At 42.4% G+C, this 13,457-nt stretch overlaps 1 protein-coding gene across 3 annotated transcripts in view; it reads left to right on the plus strand.

Annotated features, from left to right (window-relative positions):
• The window catches only part of FNDC3B (fibronectin type III domain containing 3B), a 185,861-nt gene that overhangs the window by 111,548 nt on the left and 60,856 nt on the right, over positions 1–13,457 (plus strand). For all 3 annotated transcript variants that reach the window (XM_053986414.1, XM_053986416.1, XM_053986415.1), the window contains exons 7-8: positions 7,008–7,066; positions 13,122–13,279. In XM_053986414.1, coding sequence (XP_053842389.1) covers positions 7,008–7,066; positions 13,122–13,279 — 217 coding nt within the window. The remainder of the gene's footprint in view (positions 1–7,007; positions 7,067–13,121; positions 13,280–13,457) is intronic.

Raw genomic sequence — 13,457 nt, forward strand, 5'->3', positions numbered from 1 at the left:
CTAAAGCAGGTCGAAATGATGAAAAGAGAGCTCTCCAAGAGGAGGTCCTGTGTGTAAGTGGTTTGTTGTTCCAGCAGATTCAGCTTGGGCTTCCTCTGTTTCTGTGGGTTGTGTCATTGTTTGGTTTGGTGTTCCTTCAAACCCAGCCAGCTGCAGCCATCCCCAGTGCACTGCCTCTGTTATCTGCTTTGGGAGATGTACAAAGCGCTCGCTCGAGATGTCAGATGGATGTGATGGAGATGGGGGGTTGCTGTATTTTACTAAGAAAGCCTTTTCTGCCTTCTAATGGACCAACTGTGTGTTCACAGTAGGAATTCGCTCAGATCTCCAGCCAGTAAAGTAGGAGTTGTTTTTGCTGTCTTCCAGCAGTAGCAGCGAAGAAGCAGAGAAAAACAAACCCAACATGTCACTTACCCTCCATTTGTCCCTTACATCCAGCCTTTTATTTCCCTTGCTGATTGCTACTGCTCTTATTTTCATTCCTCCATCCCAATGAGAAACATGGATCCAAACAATAACGGGGGGCAGGGAGGATTGGATGCCCTCACATTTATTTTTAGAACACTTTTTAGCCCAGGTGACTTCACTATGTACATCTGAATGCTCCCACATCTGATCCTGATCCATGTGATAGGAAGGAAGTGCCTTTGGTTAAAGAAGGATGAGCTGTGGATTTGCACTCCAGGTATTTTGGAGTATCCTGTCCCATGGACAATATGATGCTGAAGCAGTCAAGGTGAAACTAGCAGATCAATAGATATGGACTGTGGCCAGGACATCTCTGAAGTGTGGGATTAAATTCATGCCTAAATCACAGTGGTGTTGAGGCAAAACACTTCAGTCATCCTTTGCTTTCTTGTCACAGTGAATCAGGATGACTAGAGATTTGATTTTTCTGATTTTAGATCTGAAAATGTGCCTTTCTGGATTTTATACAGGGTTTTGTTCTATTTGCCTTCAGTTATTCAGGGGTTCATTATGGTGGGGTTTTGTTGTTGTTGTTGTTTGTTTGTTTGTTTGTTTTTGTGGTGGTTTTTTTTTTGTTGTTGTTTGGTTTTTTTTTGGTTTTTTTTTTGTTTTGTTTTGTTTTGTTTTTTACTATCTATATATGTTTTGGTCTTTAAGGATAAATGAAGGATAAGCTCCTAGACATTAATTAATGTATGTTAGCAGGAGAAATCAGATAGGAACAGTGGGAAGGCACTTTGAAATGGAAAAATTATGATACACTCATGCACAGCAATTTTTGATGAATTACAACATGTTTTAACAATTGTATCTAAAGTTGGATAACATCAATCTCTCTACCTTTGTCAGGGGAGCCATAGTTGTCTTTTATCATTGATCTTTTTTATTAGCTTTCATGTAATGAACAGAAATTTGAAATATTTAACATTTAGAAATCTTGTCCAGGCTTAATTAATCATCTTCCTTGGTGTATAATAGATTCACACTGATTGGTGTGATTGACTGTTTCGAATAGAAATATTTTTTTTCACAAGTTTTTTATTCTCAAGGGGCTCCCTGTTCTGACCAGCTCGGAAATGGTGCTGGGAAGAATTTTTTTAAAGCCCTGTGTGTTCAGTGTGACACTGGATTTGCTCTTCCCAGTGTCACATCTGTAGCCTGGCAGTTTATCCATGACCCTGCCCTGTCCTGGGCTGCCTCCCTGACAGACTGGAGAGCTGCATCAAACTGGATTAGGCAGGAATTTGTCCTAGCTCTAATTTTATTCAATATTTTCATTAAGGGCTTGAGGGATGGAATAAGGATTGAGGCTTATTAAGTTATAGTCCATATCAAGCTCTGATAGGGTTGAGAGTACTTGATGGGTCAGGGAAGGGGAACAAGACAGGAGGAGAGCTCTGTAATGGCCTTCAAAGAAAAAGTCTGATCAAGGCAAGAGCCGTGTACTTCCCTGCAGCTAGTTGTTCTCAGACCTGCTGGTTTTTTAATTAGGTGGTAGTCCTGGGAGGAATAGGAGATTGCAAACACCAAGGGTCAAGTTATTCTGTAGACAAAGAGAAGAGTAAACTTCTAAACAAGCTCTTAAATGCGTCCTTAGTTCTGGTGTTGCCGGGACCTCAGCTGGCACATGGTGGGCAGGGCTGTGCCACATCCTCTGTAGGATGGAAACTAATTTAAAAAACGCGGCAGAGGACAGCAGCAGGTGGGGTCTCTTACAGACAGGTGTGGAGAAATGAGCTTGTTTTGTTAAAGGAAGAAATTCCTGCAAGTATGTGAAAGGTGGCAGCAAAGGAAGGGGTGATGAACTTGCCTGGGGCAGATGTGCAGGAAAGAAGGAGTAAATTTCAGATGCAGCAGGGAGAGTTGAGATGATCTTCCTTGTGATGAAGAGTTAGATGTTGTGAGAATTTTCCTAGCTGAGAAGTTTGGAGATGACCATGATCATGGGGCAGGCGGTCATTTATTTAATTGTCATTTATTTTGGAGAAACGGGCCAGAGAGCCATCTCAGAGAAGTGGTTTGGGTGTGGATGATGATGTCTCAGTGTAGGAGGATGGACTCGGTGGCTGTGTCACATCCCCTCTGGTCCTGTGACTCAGCTGCTGCGTGACATCTGCAGCTTTAGGTTTGTTCTTGTACAAGGAGCTTAATAACTTACGTTTCTGCAATTCCCTGGAAGTCTGCATGTGTTCTCCTTGGTGTCTTAAGCTTTGACACGGGCAGGCAGCTCACAGAGGAGCGGGGCTGTGTTTTGAAGAGCTCGTTTTCTCGGGGGCTGTAGGTTGTGCTGTACGTGACTGATGAAAGATCTTTCCCAGCATTAAAGCTGGTCACAGCCCCGATAAATCTGGAACAAATTCTGAGAAAGCATGTCATGTTATGACTGGCATATCTGTGAGCATGGAGCTCTGCTTGAGAATTAGACTCAGAGTGTGCAAAGTGCTAGTGCTGATGTCATTCCCTTGGAATGGAAAGGCTGTTGAAACAGTAAATACTTTCTGTGGCCAGAAGCTAAGTCCTGAGCTGGACCTTTTCCTCTCTTCGAAGGAAAGAATGCAGAACAAACCTAAAATGTGTATTTGCAATGGGAAAATCTTAATTAGTTTAGAGCTTTTAGCTATTTCAAACCATTTACATACACAGCTGCTGTTCATGCAAACATGTAAACTATTGATGGAAACTTCAAACTTACCTTGAACTGACATTTTTTTCCCTGTTTTCTAAAGCTGTGCTTGGTGTTTAAAAGTATGGTTGGAAAGGTCTGAAAATTATATTTGTACAGTACGTGCAGAAAGGAACATAGACACAGGCTAACAGAAGCACAGAATAAAAGGCTTTAGTTCAGCAAGGCTTGACACTGAAACCCTGTTAGCACCAAACAGCTGCTGAGAAAGTGTTTAGATTTTAGGGGCATTTACTCCTGGTTGTATCTATAGAGTTTTGTTTATGACTCAAAACTCTGAAAAAAAGGGAGGATTTGATGTGGTCCAGGTCTTTCAGCTGGCTTTTCTGCAATAAAAGATTAGTCTGAAAGGCTGGATCCAAAGAACCCACAGCCTGGGAATTAGAACCTAATGCTGGGAGTGCTAGAATGTCTCTCAGACAGTGAGATTAGCAGGCTCAGATTTTTGTACTGTCCCTCAGAGGACCCCATGGAGCATTCACAAGGAATTCATCCCCACCCCCAGCTTCCTCCTAGGAGGAAGAGTTTTGCCATGACAGATGTGGGGAACAGATGTTGAGAGGAGAAGTTAAAATGGGACAATGACCTGAAGTGTTAGTTGGGCTCTTCCTTGGCATGTCTGAGCTCCTGTTCCCTGTGGCAAGGGAGGAAAGCAGCTCCTGCTGCCTGTCCCTGCAAGCCCCAGCAGTTGGGGGGTTTGACATACAGATTTTCTGTCCTCCTGTCACATACTCAGTGCTCCATCATATTAGGGAGAGGAAGGGACAAAGATTGAAATGCAAATCAACTGTCTGTTGTTCAGGGACAATTAGTCCCAGGTAGGTGAGTCATGCTCAGCCACCCACCACCTTTCCTGAGCAGTTCTTGGTAGTTTTTTTCAACCTGACTTACCTGTTTTACATCAAGACTTGCCCATTTCTTGCTGCTGTTCTTGACCACTTTTCCACCACTGCATCTGAGATGTCCAGCAGATGCTCCTGCTCGTTGTCCCTAAATGCTCCAGTCAGCTAATTTAGAGTATAGTCCTTGGTGGCTGCTGAGTGACAACAGAGAGCCAGGAGGAAAGGCCTTCCAGCAGATCTGTGTTATCAGATAGAGCATATCAGATGGTTTCTTTCCTTCTCTATTGTCTTCTATTTCAGAAGGCTTTCTGCTCTTTGTTGGCTTGGAAAGAAGATGTTGAGCTTGATACTCAGAGAGATTGGCAGGTCAGGGCAACTTCCCTGCTGAGGGAGGGATTTGGGACAGGTCTCTCTTCTCCTTAGCTTAGTCTAGCTGAGGAGACTGTGAATAATCATGTTTATTACAGAAAGGAAGTCAGCCATCCATAGAAGCCCACGATATTTTTTTAATGGCTCTTGAATTGGGAAACAAAGTATTTGAAATACTGAAAATACTGTAATTCTTGATAACCACTCCTGAGGTCCCCTTTCAGCCTGCCGAGTTCTCTGATGCTATTATAGACATCACTTGTGAGATTTATTGCTTTCTGCCTTTAGTATTTGCTTTATTTTCACAGGGCATTATTTGTTATATGTATCCCATTCCCTCTTTCCCTCTCCCCAAAGTCTTTGAAGAATTGTCTTCCACCTCCAGCTTATCTGTATAAACACTTGGTGACATAAATGTCCATCCTGACCTCATAAACATCCACATGTCTGTAATAACCCAAGGCCTCTGTATCTGGTACCCAGAGCCCTCTCTGTGTGAACAAGATACATAGTTGGGACACTCATGTAAAAAAATTCCCTGAGTAGGACACTTCATTGAGAGGTTTGATTGAAGTAATTAAATTATTATTTATTTGCTGGTCATACCCACCTCCCTTAAGTCTTGGAGTCAGCTTCTGTGCCTGGAGCAGTTTGAACCCTCAGCCCTGACCTGCAGAGGGTGAGAGGACTCAGTTACTTTACAAAGCAATCTCCTGTCATGGCAGAGGGAAATGAGATTTCTTTGGGCTTCAGAGTTTGTTTTCCTCTCCTGCTCAGTGTGACAGAGTATCCTTGCTAGAAAGCAGAGAGAGGGAAGAAAATTCAGTCCACATGTTTGGGATTTAAGGTTGAGAGTGATTCACACTCAGCTTCTGGGGGTTGTAATTAGGGGTGACATAATAACCAGAAACTTTCGATAAAATAGTAGCAGCTTTTTTGTTACACTCAGAGCTGCAGAAGCTGCTTCTGATTAGCATCCCTTCGAGATAAGCCTGCAGGATCTCCCCATTGTGCACATCTGCCTCCAGGCTTTTGTGGCACAGCTCAACTTCTCTACTGATGCTGAAAGGAACCCTGCATTCTGAAACACCCCACATTTTGACACTTTCACTTGGATCAGCATCTCAGCCTTTTCCTTAGCCAATTTAGTCCATCTGTGAAATTTTGAAATCAGTATTATCATATTCTGGCTCAATCCTGCCAGTTGATGCTCTTTATAATACACTCTGAGGGTTATCTGCTATGGAAAAACAACAATCTTGCTATCCTCAACTTCTGAAATATTACTGCTCCTTTCTTTTCCAAGTGGCTGAGACTAAAAGGAATCCAGGAATGTGTGCAGCAGGAGATCTGTCATTCCCAGTCCACACCAAGGTGCATTCTTGTAGGGAGAGATGGGCATTTACACTGGAATTCTGCCATCAGCATTCAGCCAATTCTATTTTTTGGCAGTCGAGCACATGGAATTTTTACAAAGAAGATCTACTTTTTTAAAGCAGGTCACAGACAAAAATAAAGACACATTCTTGGGCTACGAGAAGTAGGTCAGGTTTTGGGGGAATCATTAGAGAAAGCTGTTGATCTGATCCCACCTGTTTTTTGCTTCCTATGCCAAGGATGTCTGGCTCATTTTGCTGTAGGTAAGATATGTTCTTCTGCTTTGGTGAGCAAACTTTTTGCATTAATATTTTAAAAAAGAAAAATAATAATAAAAAAAAAAAAACAACCCAGGAAAATATGTTCCTAGTTTTCCTTTAGAGAATACTGTAGTGGAAAGTGAGGCCTCTCTGTGCTGTGGTCCAAAAGGAATAAAGCTGCTTTGTATCACCTCATTACTCTGAGCTGATGTTTCACCTCAAGATTGTTTTGAGGGGGGAGGATGAGGGAAAGGCTGATTCCACTGCTCAGAGGATGGCCCCTGCAGCACCTTCTGCACAATTATCCCTCTCATTTAGGGGGAGCATTTCACAGCCTGTAGGAGCTGCTGTGCCAGGCACAAGGCTCAGGCAGGGAGGATGGATTGTCAGACTCTGGAATTTGCTTGGCATCACTTCACTGCCTCCACAGCTGGAAGGTGGCTGTAGAAGAGCTTTGGGCATTACCCAGTTTAAGGACAGGTGGTTGCAGGGTGGGTGCTGGGGCTCAGGGCAGGCTCCTGTGTGGCTCCCCTGGGTTTTCCCTGCATGGGACAAGGACACTTGTCCTCTTCAGAGCCCTGGTGGGCAGAGGGACAGCCCAGTCTGCAGCTTGGAGTGAGGGTGGGATTGGGTAACAAACCAGGGTTAGGTTCAGCAGGAACTGAGAAGCTCCTGGGCTTCCTTCACAGCTGAGATCTGGAAACAGCACCCTGGTTTTACTCTCTGAATGCAGATCACAATTAATAGCACTGTTTGTGGAGGACACCTCTACAAATAGTCTCAGTTTTCTGAATATCTGCAACTACTGGAAGTTTAATTCCCTCCTGTATTTTAAACATTTTTTTTGTAATATTAATGCATGTAACTGCATGCCTTAAATTCACAAGGCAACTGATACTCATGTTGTAATGTCTGTCTCCCTCCCCTATTTTTATTTATGTAACTGAAATTTTTGTTTAATTTTGGTAATTTATTTCTCTTCCTCTTTCCACATTCTCTCTTTTACAGAATTTGATTCAGAAACAAAAAGGGTTCAAGACATTCTTTCTGGAATGGAGAAACCACAGGTATGTGATCTCAAATTGCCACACAAACGTACAATAGCAAATGTGGAAAGTAGATTGTGTCACAACATACTGGTGATTTCACAGGGGAGCACCTCTGATTTTCTCCCTTAGCAGATTGCTGCCACTAACTCATTTTACTGGGATATAAATCTGAAGGATCTTTTGTGTTCATGGGTGTTTGAGGGCTCTGCCCACTCCAGGAATTGCACCAGTTGTCTGTTTCCAGAGGATAATTCCCAGTATTCATACTGTAATGGGGAACTCAATGCACTGGGGTGACTTGCATAGCTCTTACCCCCTCTCCCCTGGGTTTAACTTTGTCATGAGCAATTTATGTCTTTAATCATGATTAAATTAAGCTAATTCTGTTATTCAATGGCAAATTACTATAGTCTGTGTTTGTCTGAGCCATAAAAGCCTGTAAATTATGATGGAATTGAATCACCCTGTAAATAACCCTAATGCTGAGTGTGACTGCAGTCAGGTGAGGTTATTAATAAACCTGGTTGTAAGCCCTTTTCTAGTTGGGTGTGTCAGATGGAAGTCAGAGGAGCACTGTGGCTCTGAATGAATGGTCCAAGCCAGCACTGGGAGAAGCAGTCATGGGGCAGAGGGAGGCAGAAATCCCAAAGCACAGCCCATCTCCTTTGCTCTCCAGAGCTCAGGCCTTTCTCTGTCCAGCTGGAGAAATAGGGCACAAATAAGCAAATAAATGAAAAATAATGGTGGAAAGCTCATGATTTGGTTCAGCTGACAGAGGCTGAGTCAGAGACATTCTGTAGTGGGAGCCTGGGCTACAGGAGTGGCAGAGCTCAGGGAGAGCCAGGTGTGAGCACAGGCTGAGTTTTTGGACTCTCTTCTGATGGATGCTTTTGCTCTGAATAAATACAAAAGGTATTTGGTGTTAGATTGCTCCATCAGTAGGTGCTGGTGTCCTGGCATGGCAGGAGCTGTTCTAAGCCACAAGCTAAGCCAGGCCTGCAGAGATGACAAACACCAGCCTGAGCTCTGTCCACAAGGAAGAAGTCACTTCCCTGGGTGTGGAAACAAGTGACAATACTGAGCTGCAGGGTTTCAGGGTGCTCAGAAGGGAAGAAAGTGAACTTAGCACAGAGTTGTTGTACAGAGGGAGTCAGTATTTTAGTACCAAGGATCACCTGAGTGTTACTCATTTGGTCAGTAGCCACAGCAAGCTGCTTTTACAAAAATCCAGAGAGCTGACAAGAAAAATGTGTTGTTTCATACTTTTAGCCTTAGAGGTAGGAAGAGAAGCTATTAGAGCAATTTGCAGGATTCTGAGATCTGGACAATTAAATTTATGGTAACCAGTGCCTTTAAAGCAGAAAGAAACAAACAAACAAAAAAAAATAGACAAAAATATTTTTCCTTTAATCATGGCCAAAATAGGATTTAAAAAAAATCCAAACCATGGCAAATGCTGGTTCAATAATAATAATATTTACTGAGGTGATGTTGGAGATTATCTATTATTCTCTCTCTGTAACTTTGACATTTGTGAGTAATTAAACTCACAGGACTCTCACAAGTCATGAATGGCTGTGAATGATTCTGTGTGTGTATAGTCAATATTACCTCTGATAGAAATATATCATATTATGCATAAATAGTCATCTTGGTCATGTTTCTTGGCAAATCTTATGCATATACAAGTGAAAAGTAAAACAATGTAAAGGAAAAGAGCACAGTGGTGAGTCAGTGACAAGTGGGTGATGCTGTGTCTGCAGCACATGGATTTGATTTGTCCAGGTGGGCAGCTCTCTCCATCCATGGGGGGATGAAGCCATCCAAAGGGTTTAGCCTTGTGAGCAACTCCTGCAGGAGAGCTGTCACTGGGAGGTGTCTGGATCATACAGGTACCCTCTGAGTACAAAATATACACAATTTAAAAATTATTACTTCATGAAAGGTCTTTTTTCAATAATAGATGTTATTACCTGTTTGAGAGGCGTGCAGCCGAGCTGTACATTTAATTAGAGCTTTGTTCCTTTAACAGCCAGAATTTTAAAAAGCACCTTTTACTTTTAATCCCGCATGGTTTTGTGTCAGCTGAAATATGGTTTTAATTCACGTTATCACAGACAAAGTAGTCATTCTCTGAAACAAATACCTTGGTGAGGGGAGGGAAACTTGACTCTGGGTTTGTGAAATGGCAGCATCTGATGGCCAAGGGGCTCGGGGGGACATCCCCCCCCCCCCCCCGTGGGGAATCACCAGGGCTCTGTCAAACCCCAGCTCAAACATCAGCCTGGCTTTCCAAGAGGCAGCCTGCTCCTGCTGACTCGCTCTGCAGCAAAACTCATATTTAATCACTGGGGTTTTTGCCTAAAATTGCAGGATTAGAGCCGTAGTTTAAAAGCAGAATCTCAACCCAGTAATAACTGTGAATTCATTTGACCCCTAAGCCTTTCAAACCGTGCCCTCGAGGGAGTAAATGAATGTTGCTTGCAGTGTAGTTCTCACACATACAATGAGCCCCGAACCACACGGAGCCTGTGAATGCTAACCCGGAATTTGAAAGATAATGAAAGTTGTACAGAAACATTTTTCATTACCTGAAAGACGGGAAGGGCCGATACTCATCAGTCTTGTAACCTTATTGAAGTGGTGCAGGAGTTGGATTCTTTCCCAGGGGCTTTTATGGAATAATTATTTACACCACCGAGTTTTGATAGAGCAGAAAGGAGGCATTTACTGTGTAAACTGAGAAGTTTTCAGAAACTAATTAACTCTGCTTTTCACCAGATGTACAGAACTCCTTATGGGAGAATCTTTTGTTAGGTCTCAGCTAAAAGGCCAAGCCAGCCCTCTTCAAAGCAGGCACAGTGATTTTGGGGACAGATGAGACAGGCTGGGAGAACTCGAAGGGAGCACAAAGATTTACCTGCCCAGCCTGGGAAGAGATGCTCTGGCTGCTTCTATTTTGCCAGATGGAATTAGTGCACTGTTAACGAACAATAAGCTGGTTTTAAGTGAAGCTGAAATATTTCTGTCTGCAAGTTCAGAAGGGCCATTAAGCCCACCATCGTGGTGGTAGCTGTGCTGTTCCTTACAGCCTGGAGAGGGCTGGTGCAGGTCTGTACCTTTGGAAGGGTGTTTGTGTAAGTTGGGGAAGTTGGAGGTAAAGAACTGAACTGTTTTACAAGTGCCTGCTTGTTACTCTCAACATATCAAAACCCCATTTATTTAACTTAGCTTTTTTCACAGCAAAGCTAGGGCTTCCTGCTCCAGGTAGGAGTTCCTTGGTAAACTAAGTGGTGGCTTTGGCCATGAAAGCAGATACTGACAGGTGACTGTGATATGGTATCAGCCTGTTGGTCAGGGAGCAGCTGATAGGTTTATCTCCAGCCACACAAATAAATCCATTCCCAGCTGACGTACACAGCCCAGGGAGGGAATAGATTTGCCTTTTCTGACTTATCTTGCAGACAGTGACCCCTCACTTGCTTTCCCGGACTTGCTGTGTGTGCTCAGTGCAGCTAAGACTGGTGTTTAACCATTTCTGCTGTTTATTTTTAAACCTGCAGCAGCAGTTGCTGTGTACCTACGAGCTCCAAGGCAGCCAGCAGCCGCTCCGGGTGCTCCTTCCCTCTGAAATTAATGGTGTAGCTGCAGCAGCTTAGCAACTGGGTTTGGACTTTTATCCTCTGCTGGCTTCAGAAAAATAGTCTGACAGTTTCTAGCAGTTAGGCCACAAGATACTTTCTCTTATTTTAAGAAACCCAAGACCTAACTTTTTACAGATTGCTGAAGTTCGTGGAGGGCCAGAGTTTTGCCGTATGTGGAATATATACGTGTGTCCTTGGGAGTAGTCATAGAGAAAAACATTTCAATAGAACATTGGCAGGATATTGAGCCTCCAGCTCCAAGTCTGTCTGAATTTATGAAAAACAATTATGCAAGCATATTTCCATAATAAAAGAAACTGCATGTTGATGGGCTGAGCTGGCATACTAGTAATGTCTGTTAAAAAACCCTAAAATCTATTTGGATCTTGTTAATCAGCTTTTTGATCAAAATATTATTTTAAATGCAGATTTTTAGCTCTTACGTGTCTTTGCTACAATTTCATTTACATACGTGTGTGTGTACATATATGTGTATATCTCAAAAAAATTAACTTATTTGTCTTACTTGAATCATTCAAGATGCTTAAAAGGTATCTTATCCAGTATCAGGGTTAACTACTCCAAGATTTTAAAATAAACATTGATTTCATAGCATCAGAAAAATACGGTAAGAAAATGCCACGAAAGCAAGAAACACCATGAAAACTCATAAAACAATTTGCACGTCCGTGTTTTTTTACAAAGAAAGCTTGATGCTACTTAAACCTTCTTGCCTTAAAACGTATTTTTCACATTAGCTTGAGCAAAGGTTTTCTTATATTGGCAAGACTTAAATGTGCTGCTATAAATTAAAATCTCTAACTTTTGAGATCATGGTGTTTATGATGAGACATTTCATGGTGTCACCTACTTGTCAGGCTGTTAAAAATGGATTTATGACTCGCTCAGAAAGAATCTGGTTGATATATGGGTATCAGACACAACAGTTGCACTGCTCATCAGCTGGAAGCAATGTGTTTCCACACGAGAAGGTAAATATTCTCTATTGTATAAAGATATCCAGAAGCTGGATTTGTAAACAAGCAGTCCCTGAAAGCTGATTGCTGATCCTTCATTCCCAAGTAATTTGTGGGTAAGGGGTTTCACTTGTCTCAACAAAAGTTAGGAAATGTGTAACTGAGCACCTGCAGCTTTCATGTTGCACCTTCTGAAATAACAACATCCTGCTCTTTGTGTTGCAGAAATCTGTCAAAATTATAGATGCTGTGAAATTTGTTGCATAGGAAAAATAAAGACTATAAACCCTCAGTCTTTAATTCCTCCATATGGAGGCTAACTAAGAAAAATATTCTTTATATATTCACTACAATTAAGAAGGAAAAACACTGTTATTTTAATGAGGAAAAGTGGAGAGTTGGTGGCAGAGCATTTGAGTTTTTGGAGTCTTTGAGGCTTCCCTGGAATATTTCAGCAGGTTAGTGTGAAAATGTGCTGCCTTTCCCAGATAACCAGTGCAGCTATTGCTTTTTATTTATTTTTCTTTTGAGACAGTGGCAGGGGGGAATTTTAAATTCTTCTTTCTTGGCCTGATAACAAGGCTGCTCTCTGGGAAGCTGCTGCTGGCTGTGTGCAGCTGGTGTGCCAGTGGCTCTCCTGGTGAGCAAGGTGATGCTAGTTCTGCAAGCTGTGTGAACCTGGCTCTCCAGAAGAATACAGTGGCACTGGTGGGGTGATAAAATTGGTTTGGTGCAGGAGTTTGAGGTACTTTTTCCATGTTTTATTAAAAAATATTCCTTATCCCTCTGCCACGGAGTTGTTGCACGCAGTGGTGACTGCAGATCACACACAGTCCTTCTGTGGCACAAGGACTTGATTTGCAAGGCACAAAGTAATTGATTTGCAATGTAGTTTTTAACTGACAGGTTGGACTTCTATTATTATTTTCCCTTGTGGTTTTGAGCCAGCATAAATTTTCATGTTGAATTAGGTTTTTCTGCTGACTTGCTGTTGAATTATTGTGGTTTCAAGTGGCAAGAAGAAACAGGATGACTGAAAAAGCCATCAGAGTTTCATTGAAAAAGCTCCCCAACAATAACTTCAGAAAAATAATTGTGCATAAAACAATCTCTAGGTTAAAGTCTGTTTCACTTAGTTCCAGGTCCCTTTTGGGAATGGCCACAGCAGTAGGTACCTCCAGAGGCATCCTTTGCTGGATGCTCAGACAGTGATGAGCCAGTTCCCTGCAGGGGAACCTCTTTCTGTATTCGTCATCTTTTAGAGATCACATTTTGCCATGAATCTGTGTTTTTGTTTGTGTTGTTGATCATTTCTGACCCTTGACTTTTCAACTCTAGCTCAGAAATTTCCATTTTGCAAGAGATTGATTGTGAAGATGCAAGCAAAAAGCAAACGCTTACAGAGCAGTGGCTTTTCCTCGGATTTCAGATTAACTGATGGTTCTTTTATAGGTTACAAATATTCAAGCAAGAACAGTTTTGCTTTCCTGGTCACCTCCCACTGGCCTTCTCAATGCAGATAGACACAACAACGGTTTGCCTTACACCTGTACCTACGAGGTTGCCTTATCAGATAAAGGGAGGGATGGAAAATACAAGATCATTTACAGGTAAAAACCAGCATTTTTACACTTTTTTGTTTCATTAGGAGTAAATCCTCTGAGCTTTTCAGGGTGTATCCTGGCATGGCCATCAGCCACAGAAGAAAGGCACGTGTTTCCTCACCAGAGGAGCTTGCAGGGGTCTGGTGGAGTGCATGTCACAAGGTCCCTAATTGCCACCTCCCCA

The sequence above is a fragment of the Vidua macroura genome, chromosome 10 (assembly GCF_024509145.1).
Source record: "Vidua macroura isolate BioBank_ID:100142 chromosome 10, ASM2450914v1, whole genome shotgun sequence".
Classification (NCBI taxonomy): domain Eukaryota; kingdom Metazoa; phylum Chordata; class Aves; order Passeriformes; family Viduidae; genus Vidua; species Vidua macroura.